General features: G+C 40.1%; 1 protein-coding gene across 2 annotated transcripts in view; it reads left to right on the top strand.

Moving 5' to 3' along the window:
- Positions 1–24,671, top strand: part of CRISPLD1 (cysteine rich secretory protein LCCL domain containing 1) — a 64,794-nt gene extending 40,123 nt beyond the window's left edge. Inside the window, exons 9-15 of one of the 2 annotated variants that reach the window (XM_073330771.2) lie at positions 62–128; positions 1,126–1,256; positions 6,381–6,424; positions 6,513–6,585; positions 8,827–8,902; positions 20,989–21,119; positions 23,325–24,671. In XM_073330771.2, coding sequence (XP_073186872.1) covers positions 62–128; positions 1,126–1,256; positions 6,381–6,424; positions 6,513–6,585; positions 8,827–8,902; positions 20,989–21,119; positions 23,325–23,376 — 574 coding nt within the window. In that variant the 3' untranslated portion in view covers positions 23,377–24,671. Of the gene's footprint in view, positions 1–61; positions 129–1,125; positions 1,257–6,380; positions 6,425–6,512; positions 6,586–6,736; positions 6,965–8,826; positions 8,903–20,988; positions 21,120–23,324 lie in introns of those variants that run through there. The other variant, XM_073330772.2, reaches the window with a different exon arrangement.
- The last annotated feature ends 935 nt before the right edge of the window (positions 24,672–25,606 follow it).

The raw sequence follows: 25,606 nt of genomic DNA, 5'->3' as shown, positions 1-25,606 counted from the left end.
TAAAATATTTCCTCTGTTGCAATCATAGGATCTCAAACTAATTTGTATTTTAAATCTCCAGGTATGAATGTCCTGCTGGCTGCTTGGATAGTAAGGGCAAAGTGATTGGAAGTGTTCATTATGAAATGGTAAACATATATACATATATATATATATTTTAAATTGAGTTTAGTATAGATATAATTAATGAAATTCTGTCTTTTTAATTTGGAATATTAGCTAAAATGTGTTATCAGCAAGAATGCATTCTGAAGAAGTCTATGCTCAGAAAAGTAAAAAGCCTACTGCAAATTGTTAAGGTAGCCTCAACCTGGTCTAGATTTGTTCCTGCACTTCTGAACATGTAATTTTTGGGTATATAATACCTCACATTTTTCCACACAAGCAGGATTTGTGTGTACAGATCATTTAGACAGCTGTAAATCTGTACAAATGCTGTTTAGGATTTTGAGGGTGCATATTTATAGGCTGCTTTTTGGAATATGGGTCTAGATGTATAAATTTAACCCTTAGTTTTAAATATCTGGTCCTCCAGCTTTATCCTGTTGCATATCATTGTTGGGCACTAAAACAAAAGGGAGGAAACAAGAGACACTATGAAAATGTCTGCTTTCATTCTCAGTAATGGGAAAATGACATTTTCTTCATGTGGGGTGGTGGCTGTCCCAACTACATTAAGCATAATAGGCATGCCTGTGGAGGCTCCAGCCCCCGCCGATAATACTACCTATGCCAAGTTTGGTAAGGGCTGGATTCAGGATCATGCTCCCACTGCTTTGCCTCACTTTGAGGGCACAAGCAGCCAAAAAGTGGTTTCACTGGCTACCTCTGTGTAGGGGAATCCCCAAGTGGTGAAGGCCTCATGTAGTGACTCACCACTCAACCTCCTAATCCCCAGAATAGGGAGTGTGGGCAGGAAAAAATGGTGGAGTGGCTGATCCCTGGCTTTTGGAATAGTTTGATGGGAATGAGAACTGCAAGGCATAAGGCTGAGTAGCTTTAACAAATGCAAATATTGCATATTGGACACAATTGTAATGAAGAACTGCCTTTTCACATTTAAAGTACAATGGAAAATAATTGTTTCACCTGACACGGAAATGATTTTCTTGCTCCATTTTTTAGCAATCCAGCATTTGTAGAGCTGCCATACATTATGGTATCCTAGACAATGATGGTGGTTGGGTTGATATCACTAGGCAAGGAAGGAAAAACTATTTCATCAAATCTTATAGAAATGGCATTCAGTCAATTGGGTAAGTGCAAGATTACTGATACTTTGTGTGCTTACAACTAAAATGTGTGATGTTTCCAATATATTGCATTTTTTTTAACCTGAAATAAGTCACAATAATAGTTTTCCCATATAATTGTTTTAAACCTGAAGGATCTGAAAGCACTGTAAAAACGACACATACTGGAATACAGGTATCATTTCACCTACCCTGAAAGTGTAGCCATTCTTAAGAGCATACTGCAAAATGACAGAACAGATATGGGATAGGAAGTGACAAAAATGCTATATCAAATAGAAGAGGCAGGGAAAATGTATAATGATTGTCCTTCGCAATTATGTCAGATAGTCAGACCTGAAGAAGAGCTCTGTGTAAATGCAAAGCTTGTCTCTCTTACCAACAGAAGCTGGCCCAATAAAATATATTACCTCACCCTCCCTTGTCTCTCAGATAGCTAAATTAGTATTTATGATTAAATTACCTCAATATTTGCAGCATTTATCTATTTCCGATACAAATGTAAAGATGTACCTACAAAGGAACAGTGCATACTGAAACTGAGTTAAGGCAGGTCTACACTACAGCCGGGATCTGAGATTGATCAACCGTTGGTCGATTTAGCGGGTCTAGTAAAGACCCACCAGATTGACTGCAGATAGCTCTCCAGTCGACCCCTGTACTCTACCTCTGATGGGAAGAATACAGTAAGTCGATGGGAGATTTTCTCCTGTTGACCACCCGCAGTGTAGACCCCGCGGTAACTCGACCTGATGTATGTCCACTCCAGCTAAGTTATTCACATAGCTGGAGTTGCATAGCGTAGGTCAGCTTACCGTGGTAGTGTAGGCATAGCCTGAGTTAAAATGATCTGCTCATCCTGTGTAACACTGGTAATGTTTCTAAGGACTAACCATGGCAGTGTTGCCTAATTTTAGGAGATTAATAATATTGTTTATACAATGTGGGTTATAGGCTCACCAAATAATCTGATCAAAAGATAATAAGGTTCTTTTCCCTGAATCAGGCTACACAGAGTTTTCAAGGACCCTCGAGATGTATAACAAGGACACTCACACTGAGAACAAAATACATCCTTAAAGACTTTTATTGAGATAAAAGTAATCAAACAGTAATCAAATGGAAAATCATCAGAATTGCAAAGGCAATAATATTGTTTTAGAAGTACATGTGGTATTATATACCTGAAAGGTTTCTAGATTAATATACTCACACCCTTCCTTGATAACCTGGTGGTAAGAAACAAAGGACCAGCCTTGCCTCTTGCATGCTAAGAGAGTCCGATGGTTCAGGTTCCTCAATTCTCAAGTGTGTGGTGAATAACTTAGGAGAACCTAGAACTAAAAAGCTATAGAAAGACTATAAAAGCTAACTTAGAGTTTGACTCCACTAAATAACTTAAGAACAAGAATTAAGAACTAACAATTAGGAATTAAGGAACAACTACGAACTAATGAACTAACTGAACAATGATGAACAGCCCTTTAACATGGTGGGTTACCCTTCTTATAGAGCCTGAGCACTATGTGTCCTCCTTCCATGTCCAAACTGAATTTCCTCACCCACAAAGTATCAGGGTACATGTACGCTGTAGGCTGGCATGTTTGTACATATTATTGACATAAGCATACCTATTAATCACCATTAGCTCATTCTCACATCTGTTATTTCTGGCCGAACCAATTATTTCAATGTTCTTTGGGTTGTACCTGCAAAGTTTGAAGAGGGTATGAACTTAGGTAGCCCCTAGCTATACCAGCTTGCTTGAGCAACCTCACTTATCTATATAAAAGGTCACAAACATATAAATCCTTTCTGCTTTAGCTCATCATCACCTAACTAGACTAAAGGTCTCAAACATATGTATGCTAACTTGCCTTAACTCAACATACAGGATGTGGCCTGTAGTTTCTTTGAGCTACGGCCAAAAATACTCTAGTACAAATCTGTATAATAAAACAAATAATCAAACCCATAAGAAAACCTATATAAGCAAGCAAACAGGCTAGCCCTATAGGGCGACAGTAGGCAGAATATTGTATAATAATTAGCTAAACTGGAATTTTCCCGGGATACTGGAGCACATCCCTCTCTGCTCTTCTGAATAGTGCTATGGGATCTTTAATAACCATAAGAAATTGTATTTAGAAGTGACTCACACCTAGTACGTGCTCACATAAAACATGAAAGTACATCTATTTAAGTAAATGTTTAACCGTTTCCTTACGAAGCTAAGTATCTGCATGTGAAACTTCATGCAAATTTACAATTCTGTACTTGGCACAACTTTTTACATTTGCTAATGATGGGATAACTTAAAACACTCTGGAGGTTTGAGTCAGAAATGTGTGGCAAAGTTTGGATCCTTATCTGAAATCTTGCTGGAGTTATTGTATAGGAAAGCAGGTGCAAATACTTCTCAACTCGTATAAGAAAACAAACAAAAATGTGGTCGGTGGGAATGGAGGGTATAGTCTGACAGGGCTCAGCTAGGGCGCAGCATCAGTACTAACTCTTTAGACTACCAAGAGGTTAGTGTTACTCCAGTGTTAGTATTAACAAAGTAAGGTTCATCCTAACATACGATAATTGTCGGTTGCTGTTTTTGTTCATGCCTATCTTGTATAAACCGGGATGTGGAGTGGATGGAGCCTGGGCTCTGACCCCAAAACAGGCCAGTGCGGTGCATACAGGCTGGTGCAGCTGAACCAGCACCCAGGCGAAATCGCAGTTTACTTTCCACTTAGTGCAAGGAGAAGCAGGGGTGAGACTGGGTCTGAGTTCTCATCCTGCTCTTGTGTGCTGCTCCTTACTCAGGCTGGATTGCCACATGCAAATCTAATCATTTGTTTCTCAATGATGCAAACCTGAATGAAGATAAAACAGCATGTGATTAGCCAGAGGACATTACTTGCAGTGTGGATATTTGTAATACTGACCTCGCTCCCTATACTGGTATTTTTAACCATAAAAGATATTGAAAAGAAAAACCTGCAAACCATGACTGACTTTATGTAGCATGTGGGAATGTAATTTAATACTACTTTTACTACCTTGGTAAGGGAAAATGCAATAATGTCCAGCTATAATTCACATGCTTCTGTGTGTATAGAATAATGTGCAGTATTGATCACCACACTTGTTAAAAAGTACATCCAGGAATTAGAAAAGTCCAGAGGAGGGTTACAAATCTAAATTAGGGATTGGACAGAATGTCATGTGAGGAAAGGTTTCCTGAGGTAACTCCCGTTTGTGTGGCTCACTCTGTACTTTGCATCAGCCACACAGCATAAAGAGGACGGAAACTGGCTTCATCTTCCCAGGTGGAGATTATCCCAGTATGGAGGAACCTGCAGCAAGCATAGAGCCAACACAGCTGACTGTTACCACAATTTCCTTCAGCCTTGGGTGTGCAGGGAGGTGGCATGGTTGCAATTCACTTTGCCCAGGCAGTCTCCGGCTGGCCGAAGTCCCCTTGCATGCCGTAGCCACATGGTATAAATTAGAGCAGACTCCAGGTCTGTCAATCTATGTTGGGGCTGGGGCCATTGGGGCTTGGGCCATAGCCATAGGAGCAATGAACAGCCCCCTTGTTGCTCTCTCTCTGCCATGCCCAGTGGTGATCAAGCTAGCATGTCAAAAAAAGAAGTGTTGCTGAGGCAGCAAGAGGAGTTCGCTGCCCCATGTCTGTATCTAGGGTCTTGGACAGGACCATACTTAGGGCAGGCAGCCCCTTCTGCCACTTCCACCACTACAGCTACACTTCTATTTTTAGTTCTCTAGCTCAATCAAAGCACCAGTGTGTCTACTTGAGCTGAAAATTATACCGTCCTGCTTGAATGTAGACACATCCTGAGTGTGTTAGATGGTCAAGATGAAGCTAGACTTGAAATCAGGACTATATTTTTCCATTTTTTCCCTCTATTAGCGTTCACCTTGACCAGCTAACACATGTTAAAATACAACTTGCCCTGTCTATGCCACCACCTTTATCCTAGTCTAGGTGTACCCTAAGGGAACAAGGACCCACACCATTTAAAACTTTATATAATAGGTTAAAACCAACATCTTGTATTGCAACTGGAAGCAAATTGGAAGACAGTGGTGACTTCCGAGCCTCAGTTTCCTCCTCTGTAAATAGATATCATGAAAGGGTCTAACACATCCCTGTGTCTTAGGTTTGGTTGGGGTTTTTTGGAGAATAGTAGGTCAGAAAAATATTTGTTTGCAAAGAAATATTAATAGATTGGTAAAGTAGGCCATAGTGAGAATCTTGTGTATAAGATGTGCAATTAGCATCCAATAGGAATAAATAAATAAGCAGGAAAGCCATTCCAAGTACAGCATGTAGCCCAACTAGAACGCATCACAGTAATCCATTCTGGAGGTGACTAAGAATTCATCTCCTCCTTTAGTAATTAAACTTACCAAAGTCAAACAAGGTAATTTACTTCTTGGTTAAGGGTGTTGTAAAAAACCCAAAGATTTTAGGACTTAGTAGCACACCTCTTGAGATGAAGAAGTAATGAAGAAAAGTACTGACCAGTTATTAGATAAAGGTTCAGAGACAGGAAAAGGAATTGACATTGCTGGTGACCATGTAATTATTAATAAAAAGAAAATTTGTATCCTTTTTGCTGCCCTGATTATGATACCAGTAACAATGTGAATGTAGAAACTGAATCTAAAAGCAGAAATGAATCTGAAAATGCACGTTCCAGATGGTTTTGACTGAACGGCATCCTGGTCCTGCATGATGTTAATATTGTGGTTAGGTCCTTAGTGAGGAAACGGACAATGAATGCTCCTGCTGATTGGCACTCCTGACTAAAACAGAATCATGGAACCCGATTACATTAGCTGTTATTGTACTGTTAAATGAAGTCATTGACAATGTGGGAAATCCAATGCTTAACACATGTTTGTGCTAATCCTTGATTTCATGCTGAATTTCACTGTGAATGTAAACTAAATGCAGTAATTGCAGTGAACATGCAGGAATTCCATACTTGGGGTCTGAACTAGTGGATTCCAATTAAGCATAATCAGTGTAGGGCCTATGCCTGGAAATCAATTAAATAAATTGTTTGATTGTTGACTTTTTCTTTTATTTCTTCTTTCTGTTAGCAAATATCAGTCTGCTAATTCCTTCACAGTCTCCAAAGTAACAGGTTAGCATTTATTTATATATTATCTTCATCATACACTGGACTGTATTTTGACTGCATATATCTATTAGTTTCTGTTTTATTTCTTCAGTTCAAGCTATCACCTGTGAAACAACAGTGGAACAGCTATGCCCATTTCAAAAACCAGCCTCGCATTGCCCAAGGTAAGGGTCTTGAATCTTTCTGTCAGATCAAAGCACAAAGAAATAGTCTTTTTTATCAGAGGTGTTGAGCACCCACAATTGATGTTAGTGAGATCTGTAGGTACTCAGCATCTTTGAAAATCTCATCACAAATGTTTTGCTTGTCTTTCAGGCTCTGGTTTAAGAACATTGTCAGCTAGTAAATACATTCTGAGGAGAGGAGGATCTGTATACTTTTATTTATTCTTAATAAAGGGTCTTTTACACTTTCTATAGAGCATGAGTTTTTTTGCACTTTTCAGAAGTGTGGCCTAGTGGTTAGACCAAGAGACTGCAATATATATATTCCATTCTATATTCCTGACTTGCTGTGTGCCTTGGGCAATGGACTTCTGAGCCTCAGTTTCCTCCTCTGTAAATAGATATCATGAAAGGGTCTGACACATCCCTGTGTCTTAGGTGTTGTTTGGTTGGTTGGGTTTTTTTGGAGAATAGTAGGTCAGGAAACTGTTTATGTTTGCAAAGAAATATTAATAGATCGGTAAAGTAGGCCATAGTGAGAATCTTGTGTATAAGCCAATTTATAGCTTTCAGCAAAATGTGTGATGTGTGTATTTGAAACCAACATTTTCACTCTTCGAAAGAAGACTGTGCCTCAATAGTTTGAGGAAGGAAACCTGTAACCATTCTTAAAACCATAGATGGGTCAGAGGTAAATACAGTGTAGCATGATTGACCGCGAGGGTGGAGATATGCACAAGAGTAGTTTTGTAGCTGTCCTACAGCCAATAGAGTCAGCAAACACAAAGCCAGAACTGCTAAGAAAACATCCCATAATGTAGCATTTGGTTCCTTGGACTCATGTGGTGTTTGGATATAGCTGCATAGTCTTTCTGGATAAGGTGCAGAAATAAGTAAATGAGTGAAATGCAGGAATGGATGGAGCAAATCCCATCCTTATACCCATCTTTCTTCTCTCTTGTTACTACACAATATAATACATTCTAAAGTGAAAAAATAGAAGCCGTTTTTAGGAAAACATTTAAAAATAAAAACCTGAAGTCAAAGAATGACAAAGAGATCAGTTTTAAAAACTCCAAAGCAAAGTCCTATCCAACACTGTCTGGGTGCCCTGGACATACATCTAAAAAACACAACCCAGCAAGTTACAAGCAGCAATAAATTATGGCAACAGCACTTCTCCACAGTCTCCCAACCACACCTCAAATACTAATCACAGGTAACAGAGGCATTTATCACAATGACAAGGTCTGTCTTTAAGAGGAAAGGCTGCAGAGGAATAGCCAGGCACAGGCTGGAGAGAGGTCGTCTTGATCACTGTTGCTATTTGATCATCCAGAAGCAGCTGGGAGTCTAACCACACCCCCAAATTACAACCTTTGGTCACAGATGTTGGAGGAACTAATATAACTTCCAGTTTTTGTGCTTCCTTCCTCCAACCCCCATATCACCTCAGTATTCTCAGGACAAAGTTTCATCCAACTTACTCTTACCCATGCCCCAGAGGTGCCTTGGCACCAGGAAAGGCATTTGATGGTTCTGTCTGGATCGGATGCAGTAGAGATGGCTGTCATCAGCACAGTGAAAATAATTTAGCCCGTGATTTTTTTACCCACTTTCCTAACGGTCTTGCACACACATTGAATAATAAGAGGGTTCCAAGAAAATCCTTGTGGTACTCCAAATAGATATAATAAAAGGGTCTGAAACTGCTCTGTGTTGTTTCATTAGGGGGTTGGAGGATAGAAGGTCAGGGAAATATTTGTTTGCAAAGAAATATTAATAGATTGGTAAAGTAGGGCATGGTGAGTATCTTGTTTATAAGTCAATTTATAGCTTTCAGCAAAATGTGTAAGCTGTTTTTTTTGAAGCCAACATTCTCACTCATCAAAAGAAGCTTATGCCTCAATATTTTGAGGAAAGAAACCTGTAACTGTTCCTCAGGGCAGAGGCAGCAATTGCCCAGCACTGCCCTTGCGTCTTCTTTGCCAGAAAAGCCGAGAGCTACTGAAGTCTTCCACCACGCACTCTTGCCAGGAACCAGAAGTGCATCAATAACACCTCTTAGTCCATAGCATCAATGCTAGCTGATCGATCTAATATCATCATTATGGACACCTTATCATTATCTATCACTGAATTTATTGATTGTCAAATCCTGAAGCCCAGTTTCATGAAATATCATGGTATTGTAATATTGTAGTTACATTATTAAAATGTATGTTTGTGTTCAATTTTCAGAGTGTATTGTCCTCGCAACTGTATGCAGGCAAACCCACACTATGCGCGTGTAATTGGAACTCGAATTTATTCTGATGTAAGTAACATAATTTATTCAAGCATATTCATGAATGTGGATGATGAAACTGTATACAATGAGAGGATATTGCATAGTGTGACAATTGAGGCCTAATCCTATGTACCTCATGCACTCAAAGACCAAAGTTTTCAAACTTGGATGCCTGATTTGAGCACACACAGCTTCCACAGAATTCAGTGGTACTCAGTTCCTCTAAAAATCAGGACAGTTATTTGGTGCCTAAGTATAGATTTACATGCCTTACTATAGGCACCCAAACTTGAAAATTTTGGTCAAAATTGCCACTGACTTGTATGACATGAGCAACGAATGAAGGGTTAGACCCTTAATGACCCTCTCCAGATACAAATGTATTTTCTAGAATCCAGTGAAATGAAATAACATGTTATTCTAAAAATAAATATACGTAATCCTATTATTTTGGACATATCTCAGTTATGGACAGTCACATATTTGTAGCAGTCTTCAAAATTATAAATAAGACTTTCTGATGGAAAGCAAAAGAATACCATAAAGCTATTTTTGGAAATCTGAAAAATGAAATCTATTTCTCTATCATCTCTCTTTCTCCAGTGGGAGTACAGTACCCATTCATTGTTATTAGAGAAGTGCTCCTGAGCACTGAGATGCTGACAGTTATTCATGTTTAATTCCTTTTAAAGAATCTTTGAAGCATGTTTTCAAACATACAGCATGAAAGTCATGCCCCAGCTCCCCCCAATCACTCATACACTCACTCTAGTACACACACACACACACACACACACACACACATGCTTGTCTTGGGTGGAGTTCACCCACCAGAAGCAGAGCACAGCTCCATTTCCCCTTTTTGAATACTATTTCAGCCCTTGCCACTGTAGGGTTCCTGCTCACAAAATCTGTATATGGTGACTGCTCTTCCAATCCCCCAAAAAGCTTTCCTGATGGCAACATATCTGGAACTGGCAAAGATCCTACTCCTCTCTGTTCACAACATGCTTATATGGCTGTACCCCCGCACTCATATGTATTCCCCTTGGGGGTTCAGATCATGTCTCACTGGGCTCACGAGAGGGTTAGGGTGAGGATCTCTCCTACTTTATGTAGAAAGGGGGGATTGGATTTCTGTATGATACTTTTCCTCCTGGACTTGGTGATGGGATGTCTGAATGGGTTAGGGCCCACACAGTGAATGGGCTAGGGGTTGAATCGGAGGATGGGACACACATGATACTCCCTCTGGTCCTGCAGAAAATAGTCAAAAAAGTTAACACAGTCTCATGTCTGAACTTTCTCCTGATTCTTTTCAGGGTCACTTGGTGCCACCTTGGCACAGAAGGGTCCCTGGTAATGCAACTCTGTTTGAGCCATGATTATTCAATCTTTATTTTATGGGAGAGTCTAAGGTCCCCAGGGAGAGCCCAAGGTCCCCAGGCAGGACCACATTGTGCTAGGTGCTGTAGAAACATGAAAAAGAGACAGTCCTTGCCCTGAAGTACTTATAGTCCAAGATACAGACAATGGATAGGGCCAGAACATACAACATACAAACAAATGGACCTGGTGAAGATTGGCCTAGCTTTATTATACACATGTATAGTATTTTTTTTTAATTGAGATTAGAGGTACTGAAAAATGGTGTGGGGAAGGAAAGAGCCATGATGGCAAGCAGTCAGCAGAGCTTCAAGGAGCCAGTATGAGTGCAGGCCCTTCCACAAGATCAGCTGTGTTTTGGAGTGGCATTGCTGTGGGGGAAAACACCACCTTGCTGATTGGACAATGCAGGGGGATCTCCTCAAGAAAATCTTCATGGGGAGATCCTAATGAAAAGTCCCCTTCCATGGCTTTGAATATAAGGGAAAATCTGGGCCCAGGATACTGGATAGAGAGGTTTTGTGGCATGAATGTCAGTTAAAAAGAATTGCATGAATCTTCTACAAAAAGTGGAAACTAGGTCAAATTACAAAGGATGAATATAAAAAAAAACTACACAAGCATGTAGGGACAAAATTAGAAAGGCCAGGGCACAAAATGATATTAAACTAGCTAGAGACCTAAAGGTAACAAGAAAACAATCTGCAAATACATTAGAAGCAAGAGGAAGACCGAGGATGGGTAGGCCCATTACTCAACTGAGAAGGAAAGACAGTAACAGAAAATGTGGAAATGGAAAAGGTGCTAAATGACTTTTTTCTTTCATTTTTCACCAAAAAAGTTACTAGCGATCAGACGTCTAACATAGTGAACGCCAGTGAACATGAGAGAGGATCTGAGGCTAAAATAGGGAAAGAACAAGTTAAAAATTACTTAGGCAACTTAGATATCTTCAAGTTGACAGGGCCTAGAATACTCACAGAGCTGGCTGAAGAGTTATCTGAGCCATGCAAAATTCATGGAAGGCTGGAGAGATTCCAGTAGACTGGAGGAGGGCAAATATAATGCCAATCTGTAAAAAGGGAAATAAGGACAACTCCGGGAATTACAGAGCAGTCAGCTTAACTTCAGTACCCAGAAAGATAATGGAGCAAATAATCAAACAATCAATTTGCAAACACCTTGGAGATAATAAGGTAATAAGTAACAGTCAACGTGGATTTGTCAAGAACAAATCATGTCAAAACAATCTAATAGCTTTCTTTGACAGGGTAACAGCTTCATGGATGGGGGGAAGCAGTAGATATGATATATCTTGACTTTAGTAAGGCTTTTGATACTGTCTCACATTATCTTCTCATAAATAAACCAGGGAAAAATAGCCTAGGTGGAGCCACTATAAGGTGGGTGCTTAACTAGTTGGAAAATATACTAGTTTATTTTCTCTTTATTCCAACAGAAACAACAAGGTAGATCAAGTTTTAGACCAATTGACTTTGACAAAGTTCCTCTTTATCGAGTCCAATCTTGTGCAGTTAATCACTTAGATTACACTCATTAAGCATTAAAATAGTGTACATTTTTGCCATTATGATACCTGGCAACACTCTTTGCTAGTTTTACCTTCAGTTTAATTGTTAATTGTTTAAAAGTAGGTGGGAACTCTTCTTCACCTTAGTCTATGATCCTTTAAACTGAATTGCTTTTTGACTTTCTAACAAACCAAATCCATTTTCAAAACATCCATTTTTCAGTCAGAAAACCAATGGATTTTCCTGTATTTATTTATCTGTTTTGTGGTAAGGAGAAAGTTGTTGCAGCTGAGCAGTGATGCTACTAGGAGGTGCGTTGTCTTGCTACAATATGCGGGGGACTTTAGATACAGACCGCACGCTGTTTCTAACCTGCATAGGATTTTTACATAGGAGGAGATATGCTTAGTCTTGGAGCAGGCAGCAGCGGGAAGTAGGAAGGATGCAGTCCTTTGCGCTGTGTTCCTCTGTCATCTCTCCAGGGAGCAGCGGTGGGTTAGCTGCAGAGGAAGCAGTTCACCGTTTTCCCAGTAAGCCGCATTAGCCTGCGTATTTAATCAGTCCTCAGTAGTGTGATGACAAATAGCTGGCCAAGGTGATGATACTCAAACACTTTAAAGTACTTTGAAATCTATGGATGAAAAGCACTATATATGTACTAATCATTGTTATGAGAAAGAAGTAATAATAAATAACTTGGGCTCCCACCTTGCAAACACTGATGTACACTGAATGCATCCGATGAAGTGAGCTGTAGCTCACGAAAGCTTATGCTCAAATAAATTTGTTAGTCTCTAAGGTGCCACAAGTCCTCCTTTTCTTTTTGCGGATACAGACTAACACGGCTGCTACTCTGAAACCTCATGTACATGAGTAACTTTACATATGGGAGTAGTCCCTTATGTAGTTCAGTACATCTCACTGAGTTACTCATGTGCATGTTTGTTAGTTTGTATGTCAACAGGGGAAATGGAAAAATGTGTGCCTTTTGAGGAAGGAATTACTTTCAGCTCCCCAGTAGCAGTCTGAAGTCAGCGCCCTGGAGTCAAGATGAGTTACAGCAGACTATCTTGTTAGAGGATAAACACTAATTTCTACTTACCTTCTTCAAGCAAGAAGTCCCATTGATCTCAAAAGGCCAAATCCTGTGCGCTTTGCTGAGAAATAGTCCCAAATAGCCTCTAATTAGTCTCCTAAGAGTTTTGCTTTTAAACAATTTACTTTTTCAACATTCATCCATGTTATACAGAAATATTTGAAGCCATGTTGCTTGGAAAAAATGCATCCATTGTGCAAAGGAAATATATTTTTGTAGCATTTGTGAAGCTCTAGTTAAGACTTTTTTTTTTTTTACACTAGCTAGGCTAGAAGGTTGAAAATACTGCTACATAGCAGGCTGACCAAAGTGTTTTATTCGTAAATTGATTTAGAAAATTTTGGTTCTGCTTCCGTTCTCCCTGCATCTAAGCAGGGACGACGCTGAATCCTCCATGGCGCCCCACAACATTTTTGCTATTTTCTTCTCATACCATTTGTCCCAAGCTCTGAGGTTACAGTGACTGCCCCTAATCTTGATGAGATTGCTAGATATCACATTACCCTCTGCTCTGTCAGCACTACCAGTCTATTTGTCAACTTTTCCCACAGATTAACCCAGAACCATGTACTTGTGCACAGTGTGTAAGTAACCACATGCGTGTTTCTGTCACTGTTACTCATCCTCCCTTCCCCTGTACCCTCCATTTGTTTTTTGCACCCTCTTGTTTTGTCTTATCTTAAAGTAGATTGTGAGTGCTTTGAGGCAGGTAGTTACTCTTACTCTGTGTACGTACAGTGCTAGGACAATGAAGTTAAATGTGTGTGTGTGTGTGTGTGTGTCCCTGGAAAAAAAAAGGGGGGGGGTGAGAGAGCCTGGATTTGTGCTGGACATGGCCCACCTTGATTACCATGCACATTGTAGGGAGAGTGGTCACTTTGGCTGAGCTATTACCAGCAGGATAGTGAGTTTGTGTGTGTGGTTTTTGGGAGGGGGGTGAGGGGGTGAGAGAACCTGGATTTGTGCAGGAAATGGCCCAACTTGATTATCATGCACATTGTGTAGAGAGTTGTCACTTTGGATGGGCTATTACCAGCAGGAGAGTGAATTTGTGTGTGGGGGGGGTGGAGGGTGAGAAAACCTGGATTTGTGCTGGAAATGGCCCAACTTGATGATCACTTTAGATCAGCTATTACCAGCAGGACAGTGGGGTGGGAGGAGGTATTGTTTCATATTCTCTGTGTGTATATAAAGTCTGCTGCAGTTTCCACGGTATGCATCCGATGAAGTGAGCTGTAGCTCACGAAAGCTCATGCTCAAATAAATTGGTTAGTCTCTAAGGTGCCACAAGTACTCCTTTTCTTTTTGCGAATACAGACTAACACGGCTGTTACTCTGAAATAGGACCTCTAGGCACTCTCATAATGTAGATAATAAATAACTATAGTATATGCCACTCTCACAACAGACTGTACAAATTACTCACTCTACTAGAGGCCTGCACACACAACCAGATCCCTGTTGGCCCAGCGATGCAGACTGTCCACCTGGCAATTTTTTGTCCTATTGGTAGACCACCCTACAGCTTCCTGTCTTCCACTCATGAAAGCAGGAAGTCCACGCTTTCAGCTTCCCCTATTCCAATTATCTAATGCTTATTTCTGGCATTTCGATATTATGCCTTATGCCACAGAACTTTTTAACAGTATTTACACCTCAAAAAACAGTTTTCAAAGTTTACTTTGGTGTTTGCAAAAGGTATAAGATTTGCAGGAAACTGAATCAGATGATGACTGAGGTGAATTGTCAAAGCTTTCTGGGGATGCTTTTGAAGCACCTACTTGTACAGTGACTGGCTTTTGCCACTGCTATTAGTCCCTGATTCCGAGCACCAAATACACCTACAGAATAAAGAGAGGCTTTTGAAGTTGCCAAGTTATCACTTGTTTCACACTTAGAATTTGTTTTGATAAAAGATTTGATGGGCCCAGTTCATTCCTGGTATGATTCCATTGACAGTGATGAATCAGTGTGTTCTTAGCTATATCCCACGTATCTTCTCTCCAAAATAAACTCTTAGCAAATTCCTGTTTCATCATCTATTTTCATACCAGGCATCACTGCCCTGAGAACAATCTTTTATGATAGAGAATCCTGTGGTAATATTTTTGAGTCAATCACAAATGTAAAAAAGTGGGCCAGATCCTCAGCTGATGTAAATCAGCCCAGCTCCATTGACTACAGAAGTTAACGGAGCTATGCCGATTTACACTAGCTCAGGATCTGGCTCATATTTATAAATGCTTTTGCTTCAATTAACTACATGGAAATCCTTTTCCTAATATCTTTGAATAATTGTCCATAACATTCTGCTGTGGAACAGGGTAAAGTACTGAGAGAAAGACAGAACTATTAGCAATCCTATCTGTTATGAATAACATTGGGAACAAATGCTATTTGTGAAAGGGAGGCTTGTGGTTAAAATGCCTTTGCACAGTAATGCTATGCTATAGTAGCTATTGGATAATTTGCTGAGTAGCAAAAGAAGGAAAATGATTAAGCAGCTTGGTATTCAGATTCTATGACCTGTTAAATACTGACGAATATCAGAGCGTTCACTGCACACTGATAAAGCAAGGTCATGCAATGCTGTGTGAAATGTTTGTTACCTTAAAAGTGCATTATGTTGCCTTATATATGTTTGGGACTGAGATAATATCTGAATTAAAGCAACAGCTCAAAGCTACTGATGGAGACTTCCAGGGAGAGTATGCCTTTAAGGCTGCTAATAAAATGACTTGCTAAGTAATATGTAGAAACAGAAGATAATCCTGTGGGGGTGAAATCCTGGCTGCTCTGAAATCAATGGGAATATTGCCATTGACTTCAATATGGCCAGGAATTCACCCAAAATGTTTACCCAAGAAAGGCTGGATAGGATGCTAGATGGTCTGACCCTTCAAAATAGGAAACATCCCCCTATTTAAAATAAATTACTTCAATACAAAAATTATTTAAGGGCTAAGAATGAAGGTCCAGTTAACACCCAGAATTAAATGACACTTCCTTTAGAAAACTCTATACATTTGTCCCATATCCTCACCTCTTGCATCAGCCCACAGAGCAGGCTGGGACATCAGGGTCACAAATCTCCTCATCCAAGCCTTCATCTCATGTCTTCAATAGTGCAACCTTGTATTTTCTGGCCTTAACTACTGCATATTTGCATCCCTCATGTTTTTTCAGAATGCCATCTTGGTTTCAAAAACCATAGAATCATAGAATATCAGGGTTGGAAGGGACCCCGGAAGGTCATCTAGTCCAACCCCCTGCTTGAAGCAGGACCAATTCCCAGTTAAATCATCCCAGCCAGGGCTTTGTCAAGCCTGACCTTAAAAACCTCTAAGGAAGGAGATTCTACCACCTCCCTAGGTAACGCATTCCAGTGTTTCACCACCCTCTTAGTGAAAAAGTTTTTCCTAATATCCAATCTAAACCTCCCCCACTGCAACTTGAGACCATTACTCCTCATTCTGTCATCTGCTACCATTGAGAACAGTCTAGAGCCATCCTCTTTGGAACCCTCTTTCAGGTAGTTGAAAGCAGCTATCAAATCCCCCCTCATTCTTCTCTTCTGCAGGCTAAACAATCCCAGCTCCCTCAGCTTCTCCTCATAACTCATGTGTTCCAGACCCCTAATCATTTTTGTTGCCCTTCGCTGGACTCTCTCCAATTTATCCACATCCTTCTTGTAGTGTGGGGCCCAAAACTGGACACAGTACTCCAAATGAGGCCTCACCAATGTCGAATAGAGGGGAACGATCACGTCCCTCGATCTGCTCGCTATGCCCCTACTTACACATCCCAAAATGCCATTGGCCTTCTTGGCAACAAGGGCACACTGCTGACTCATATCCAGCTTCTCATCCACTGTCACCCCTAGGTCCTTTTCCGCAGAACTGCTGCCTAGCCATTCGGTCCCTAGTCTGTAGCGGTGCATTGGATTCTTCCATCCTAAGTGCAGGACCCTGCACTTATCCTTATTGAACCTCATCAGATTTCTTTTGGCCCAATCCTCCAATTTGTCTAGGTCCTTCTATATCCTATCCCTCCCCTCCAGCGTATTTACCACTCCTCCCAGTTTAGTATCATCCGCAAATTTGCTGAGAGTGCAATCCACACCATCCTCCAGATCATTTATGAAGATATTGAATAAAACCGGCCCCAGGACCGACCCTTGGGGCACTCCACTTGATACCGGCTGCCAACTAGACATGGAGCCATTGATCACTACCCGTTGAGCCCGACAATCTAGCCAGCTTTCTACCCACCTTTATAGTGCATTCATCCAGCCCATACTTCCTTAACTTGCTGACAAGAATACTGTGGGAGACCGTGTCAAAAGCTTTGCTAAAGTAAAGAAACAATACATCCACTGCTTTCCCTTCATCCACAGAACCAGTAATCTCATCATAAAAGGCGATTAGATTAGTCAGGCATGACCTTCCCTTGGTGAATCCATGCTGGCTGTTCCTTATCACTTTCCTGTCATGCAAGTGCTTCAGGATTGATTCTTTGAGGACCTGCTCCATGATTTTTCCAGGGACTGAGGTGAGGCTGACTGGCCTGTAGTTCCCAGGATCCTCCTTCTTCCCTTTTTTAAAGATTGGCACTACATTAGCCTTTTTCCAGTCATCTGGGACTTCCCCCGTTCGCCACGAGTTTTCAAAGATAATGGCCAATGGCTCTGCAATCACAGCCGCCAATTCCTTGAGCACTCTCGGATGCAACTCATCCGGCCCCATGGACTTGTGCACGTCCAGCTTTTCTAAATAGTCCCTAACCACCTCTTTCTCCACAGAGGGCTGGCCATCTCTTCCCCATTTTGTGATGCCCAGCGCAGCAGTCTGGGAGCTGACCTTGTTAGTGAAAACAGAGGCAAAAAAAGCATTGAGTACATTAGCTTTTTCCACATCCTCTGTCACTAGGTTGCCTCCCTCATTCAGTAAGGGGCCCACACTTTCCTTGGCTTTCTTCTTGTTGCCAACATACCTGAAGAAATCCTTCTTGTTACTCTTAACATCTCTTGCTAGCTGCAGCTCCAGGTGCGATTTGGCCCTCCTGATATCATTCCTACATGCCCGAGCAATATTTTTATACTCTTCCCTGGTCATATGTCCAACCTTCCACTTCTTGTAAGCTTCTTTTTTATGTTTAAGATCCGCTAGGATTTCACCATTAAGCCAAGCTGGTCGCCTGCCATATTTACTATTCTTTCGACTCATTGGGATGGTTTGTCCCTGTAACCTCAACAGGGATTCCTTGAAATACAGCCAGCTCTCCTGGACTCCTTTCCCCTTCAAGTTAGTCCCCCAGGGGATCCTGGCCATCCGTTCCCTGAGGGAGTCGAAGTCTGCTTTCCTGAAGTCCAGGGTCCGTATCCTGCTGCTTACCTTTCTTCCCTGCGTCAGGATCCTGAACTCAACCAACTCATGGTCACTGCCTCCCAGATTCCCATCCACTTTTGCTTCCCCCACTAATTCTACCCGGTTTGTGAGCAGCAGGTCAAGAAAAGCACCCCCCCCCCCCAGTTGGCTCCTCTAGCACTTGCGCCAGGAAATTGTCCCCTACGCTTTCCAAAAACTTCCTGGATTGTCTATGCACCGCTGTATTGCTCTCCCAGCAGATATCAGGAAAATTAAAGTCACCATCTTCTTGGCTCATTATTCTTACCACATAAACCCCTCCTTTGAGTCTCCCACTGGCTTCCTCTTCCCACTATATAAATATAAGCTTCTTGTCTATACTTTTAACATCCCAAATATCATATCCCCATTCCACTTTACTGATTTAGTAACCTGTTGTGATGTCAGCTCTGCCAATGTTCCTAACCTTTACCATGCACCCATCAGCTTCTCCCTTAAACACCTCCAAGCTTTCTCCCACACTGTCCCTTTTGCTTAGGGAAAAACACACTAATAAAATCCAAGCAGCCATTATCTTCTTTCAGATCCTTCTGGAGCATTCACCTCTGCCATGATGCCTACAAAATCCAGCCTGCTTGTCATGTTTAGACAGGTGACAAGCTGTGGCCTTTCCTCTTCCTCTTCTTTCTTTTTCCTACTCCCTTCCTCACTTCCTCTAATGGCAATTAAAAACAAACAAGCAAATAACTCCCCTAAAATACATGTAACTACCCGGGCCAATTCTTCACCGTACTCATTTGCATCATATTCATTGTGGTACATTGCATTCACGTCCCCCACCCTTCATTTGTATCTGTAGACTGTAAATCCTTCAGTACAAGGATTGTCTCTCTTCTGTGTTTGTATGACACCCAGCACAATAGGACCCCAATCCTAACTGGGCCCTTTGGGCACTACCATAATATTAATATTTAGGAGCAGCAGTAGCCCTAAATAATTTAAATTAGTCTCTTGATCACTGGCTGCCAGGTTGGGAATACAGCAAAATCCTAAGGCTGTTAAAGGAGGAAGGAAAGAAAGGTACTGAATAGTATGAACTCTATCTCCTCTGGCTTGTTTAAGAGCTCCAGTCAATTATTCTGAGGTGGAAAGCTTAAAAGGGCCTTTGGATAAACTTTGTCAAAGTTATATTCTCAGAAATTTTGTGACATTCATGGACTGACTATATAACAGTGAAACTGGCAACTTCAATGGTTGGAATAGGAGTTGGTAAATAATTGCTATTTTGAATTCCTGTATTTTATGTAGCATTTCGATTACCAAATAACGACAGTTACAGATGTATGTTTTCCAGTTCCAGCTGAAAGGTAACGCAGGCCTTGTTTAAACTGGTCTTTCCATATTGATATTTATACTGGTTACGTTTTTAATGTTGATTCTGTGGAATCCTCTTACAGTGAAGACTTTTTTTTTCTTCTTCACAAAACAGCTTGGTTATAAAGGGGGATTCCCTGTACCTGGAATTGAAAATTGCACAGTGCTGGGCATTGAAACAAACAAGGGCTTATCTTCTGCAGTATAGATGGAGTTTTACTATATCTGCAGTTCGCTGAAAATAGCATTACGTTATTAAAATTTTTAAGTAATTAAGCAGAGAGATTACCAGTTCTCTGAGTAATGGGTTACTCTTCTATGCACTTTATTTAAAATAAATATGTATGTAAATCATCAGAGTTGGGCAGTTTCATTAGAGCACATTAAGAACCCTGTTTTGCAGATATTACTGAGACAGAATTCCCATTGACTTCACTAAGAACTTTGCCTGTGTAAGGTTTGCAGGTTTGGTCCCCACATGATGCAACGTTCTTTAGGAATATATTGTCAGAACTTTCTTTGCAGTAAGAGGACATGCAGTTCAGGTCCAGTTACAGATTAATATTATGGGCAAGTTCTTTTATAAAGCAGTATGGGGAATTAGGAGCTCAAGATAGGAATAACCGCAAACAAGATTGCAACAACTGAGTAAAAACTGAAGACTCAAGCCAAACGGTATTGCAACATGCTCTACATAGGACTACCCATTAAAAACATTTGGAGACTGAAGCTGGCATTTATTGAATGGGGAATCTTGCTGGGAGACTTGTTGTCCATTGGTCTCTGGGTGGAGTTTATGGTATTGGTTATGAACTTCAAAGCCCTGGAACTGGCCTACCTGAGGGACCACCTCTTGTTGTTTTTTATGGCACAACCGTTAATTCTTATTGAAGACGGACTATCTGAGTGACGAAGTTGCCACAGGTGCAGTCAGCAGGGGCACTTGAGCTGGATCCCCCTCATTACAAAAGTGAGGGGGAGGCTGACAGGACATCCCTGTGAGGGCTCCAGGACTTCGGAACTTGTTTTCCCCTCCTTGCACACCTTGGTCGTAAATATCCTGAATTTGGTGATTTTCCAGACATGCGGCAAAAGATACCTTGTTCTCTGGACAAAACTAATGGGGCTTGCTTCCAGTTGATGGAGGGGGCTGGTGTCCTGCTGGCCAGCCAGCTGAGTTCCTGTAGAATGTATTTCAGTGCTGCTGAGGATTAATTTAATTGCATTTATTATATGACTAATTATGATAAGGTATCTAGAGCCATGGATATGCTTCTTTATTATTATTTTTAAATCTAAAAGTTAATGAAAAACATCATAGAACTAATGCAAACAAAAACTCTTCTGCTCTTTTCTCAGGTGTCTAGTATCTGCCGGGCAGCAGTACATGCTGGAGTAGTTCCCAACCAAGGAGGCTATGTTGATGTTATGCCAGTAGATAAAAGGAAGGTGTACATCGCCTCCTTTCAAAATGGAATCTTTTCAGAAAGGTAAAAAGCTCAGTTTAAAAGACTGTTGTTTTCCCTTCTCCTAGTAATGCATGCCATCATTTTCACATTCTTGCACTAAGTCTCTGTGTGTGGTGAGGTTAAGGGGGTGTGTGTGTGTGTGCTTGAAAGCTAAATAAATAGGATAACATGGGTGACTTACAGGGTTGTGTAAGAGTCACAATGACTGGAGAAGCTGCGGTACCAGAAATGCCTGTCTCCTCTAAGCTCATAAATCATAACCCTAAAAAGCCACTTATAAATCAAAACGACTCTCTTGTTTATTGATCCTGTGGCAAATAATGCAATGTTTGCAAAGAAAATTACCTTTGCCTCCTTTTGCATTTTTTAGATTAGTAATTCATTCAGTTGAGAGGGGTTTGGAATGGTCCAGTACTTGCTGTTTATATGGCACCCTCTTACTGAGGGTGGATTATATGAATGACCATTAACTTTTTGCATATCTTTGTATCAATGAGCGTAGTCTACAAATGATATGGGCAACAGATTAACATATAAAATGATTTCCTAAGACATACAGATGTGTATCTGAGTCTTTTAAAATCACTTACCATTATATAGTACCTTCTGTGATGACAGGTGCCTGCATATTTCCCGTTAAATTGAAGTTCTGAAATATTTTTCCGGTTTCTAGCAGAACAAAATTTTGACTTTACAATATTCTTGGTACATCCCATTCACAATCATGAAGCTAATTGTGAACTCTGGAGATGCAAACTGTGTGCCAGATCATCCCTTACACAAGAATTACATGCATGTGGAAAAGAGGAAAAAGCAAGAATGATTGTGTAGTTTGGTGGTAAGGGTACTCAATTGGGAGGCCCAAATTCATGTCCCTGCTTCAAGCACTAATTATTTATACATAGTGGATCAGCTTCACTAGGTGAGATTGAGACAGCCTTTCCCCCACAATACTCTTCCATAGCCCAGGGATTACAACACTCAGCTACTCCACTCACTTGGAATGCAGGAGACCCAAGTTCAAATCCCTTCTTCACAGCGGGAGGATTGAATTCAGGTCTCCGACAGCCCAGCTAAGTGCTCTAACCATTGGGTTCTAAGGTGGGTACTGCCTCCCTTCCAATTTTATGAATGGCACCTAAGTCTCCCACAAAAATAAGTTTGTCCAAAACTATTGTGTGAATTTGTCAAATTAGTGACAATTTTTGGGTCAACCAAAACTTCTTTTTATGGTAAATAAACAATATGTCTGAAAATTTTTGCCCCAGCCTAACTGTGATTTGTATCTGATTAGTTGCCTGGATTTTATGTGTGCAGAAAAAGTACTATTTGGACACTATTAACCCATTGCAGCCTTTTAACAGTTTATTTAAGTAAATAGATATCAGTTGTGTGGTCCATGTAAATGACGCAGCAGGTATTGAACAGCATAGAAGAACCTGCATTGCTAATCCATATCCCCAGAGAGAGGCATTTATAAACTAAAAACTTAAGATTTCAAAGCATGTATAGCAGTTGCACAGCTGCTAGTTTCAAATGGAAAGAAGCCAAGATGATGGCTCCAGTGTGCCATCTGCCTCGGGACTGTTTGTCCTACAGAACCTGCAGTTTGTCCTACAGAACCATGACACTGTTCAGCTGTGTGGCTGAAAGACCAGCAAAACTAAGCAGTTCTGCTATCACTAATGTTTACAAAACAGCATTCATTCCATAAGTTGTACCCTCAGGCTCTGTAATAATTGACGAGAAATCATACACATTCAAGGCTTTCCCCTAAATATTAGTATTCACTTTATTTGTTTTGGTAATAAGCATTTCTTTTGAAGTAAAGCGCATCAGTGGTAGAACTGTTAGTATAGATTACTGTATTTCTGGCAGAAAGTTCTATTGTTCTGATAAATTAACCCAGTCCTGCTCCCATTGAAATGAATGGCAGGGTTATATAGCAACTTTGCCATTGACTTCAAGAAGAACAGAGGTAGGCCCTTACTCAGGATTCTCTAAAACCTACTAGCAATATGTCATATAGAGAAATATGGCCTGAATGTGCCACGGCATCAGTGGCACAGGTACCAGCATTCCTCCTGCACAAAATAATTTGCAGGCTCAGAGCCTAAGAGCCCAGTCAATGAGAGTTTTGGACTCAGAAGGCTTGCACCAATTCCTAAGAGTGCATTGGAGTGTTGTAGTCTTATAAATAACCTCTGGGATTGTTTTATTTTGCAGTTTACAGAATCCTCCAGGAGGCAAGGCTTTCAGAATATTTGCCGTTGTCTGAGTCCAGTTACTAAAGTGTAAAAAAACAAAATAAACTGCAACCAGAGCACTTGGAAGAGGATAATAAAGATCACTTAGTATACTTCCTGAAGTTTGTATAAAGCTGTAACATTATTGTACAGAAGATATCAACTATTTTCCACCAAAAGACTTTCAGCTGCATGAAAATCTTAATGGAGAAAAATCTGTAAAATTAAACATGGGAGAAAATGCATTTGAAAAACTACGATATATAACAATTTTTTGAATCCTGTGTTAAATATTGCTATATTTTCTTAGCAGTTATTCCTATACAGTTAATTCAAATCTCATAAATGTTCTACATTTTTTATCTGAATACATTATTGTACGGTGCTTTATGTATGCCACTAACAATAACTTAAAAATGACACCATGGATAGACCAGAGATTTTATATCCAATTTACATTAAAAAATTGACACAATAAATCATGCCTGTAAGTCAATAGTATAACATTTTTTATGATTTACTCTAGCATTAACCAACCTAAAAGAAGAGGTGAGTGTTTTATACTTTACACTAATTATTAGACAAATATCAGATTTTTTAAAAAATTGGAAATGGAGATGACCATTAAAATGTGTTCCTTTAAAGGAACATTTTTTGTTAAGAATGGTCAATTTACATTTTTTTAATTTTCCAAATTAAATTTGATGATAAACATACTGTTATTGGACGTGGGTAACTCAGTCAGTTCAAATAACCAGACAATAAAAAATCATTTTCACACTGAGAGGAGGAATAAACTGAAAGGATTAAGTTCCCGATTCTGCAAACTCACACAAGCTTTACTTTAAGCCTGTGACTAGTTTCATTGAGTTTAGTGGGCTTCCTCATGGGAATAAAGTTAACCTCACATGCATAAGTAATTGCAAGTTTCAGGCCTTAACCTGTACATGGTATCTGTGTGCTACACATAGATTTGAGGATCAACAGTCAACACAATCTCTACACTGTTAAGAAAATGGTAACAAGGCCAATCCCCCTTACTTCTCACAACCTGGCGGATACTCCTGCAGGCCAGGACGTATAGCGGTATGGAGCCTAATGAAGATTAACTCATTTATTGCTTCACCATTTCCTTTTAATTCATTTATGGTGAATAGCCGTGTGCATTAATTTTACCATATTATGGTATATGAAGAAAATATAATGGTGATACTATGTTTCTTTCTATGAAAAGTGTATTGTGCTTTAAGACTGAAAAGCTGTTGAACTTTATTTTTGGTATTTTTGTTTCTGCTGATGAATTTATTATTTCTTTCTAACTTGTAAACTTATTGGTATTCTTCATATTTCAGAGTATTATTTTCTGTCCTTTGTTTTGCTACATGTACTACCTCATGTAGTTAGGCAAGCCTTGTTAGTTTTTTTAATCAGTTTTGAATAAAATTAATTTACATAGTAACTGTAAAATTGGCAATCTCTATTTTTTTTCCCCCACAGAAAATATATGTTTGTCCTAGCTCAAGAAGAAAAATACCAGCTACATAAAGTTTACTTTTGTTGCTGACCAAAACATTGCAAGTGGTTTGTAGGACATGGCTATAGAAAGAGGTTGAGGTTTTAAAAGCTGACTAGGCGAGTTAGGTGCATAGCTCCCATCAATTATGCTGGAAGTTGTAAGGATAATTCCTCTAGTTGGTTTGAAAGTCGCCATCAGGATATATGGGATTAGGCTTCTTTATAGTACATTCTGTATCAGGAAACTGACTATGTATAAAATGCCATCACCTTACTCAGCCCATCTACTTCCTTTATATGTGGTTAATCTTTTACTAATGGAATTTCACTAATGCAAAGAGGCCCAAACAAGAAATTTCCTGGTAATATGTGCTTATAGTTCTTAGAAACTTAAGGTTTTCATACTTTTTTATTCTCATAAACCCTACAGAACCCGTACAGCTATGGAAGAATGAAATGGAGTATTTTCTGGCTTGCATGTAGTCAGCCACAAAGAACTCAGCTTGACTTTCAGACTCGAGGTTCTGGTTTGAAGAACTGACAGTTAGAAAAAGTTGTTATTTGTAATAATGTTGGTGGGATTTTTGTTAGAGCCCCTCCTTTGGATGGATTGTGAGGTAAATTCTTCCAACCCCCACAGTTGCTGTCCCCCCTCCTTTTTGTCTATCTGTTCTTTCTGTTGCTTTCCTTCTGGTCAACTTTTTGCTCTTCTGTGTGATTTTGCTGACTCTTCTCTCCCCTCTCTGT

Source organism: Lepidochelys kempii, chromosome 2, assembly GCF_965140285.1.
Source record: "Lepidochelys kempii isolate rLepKem1 chromosome 2, rLepKem1.hap1, whole genome shotgun sequence".
Lineage (NCBI taxonomy): Eukaryota > Metazoa > Chordata > Testudines > Cheloniidae > Lepidochelys > Lepidochelys kempii.
Note: the sequence above shows the minus strand (reverse complement) of the source record. Positions and strands in the feature narration are given on the sequence as shown.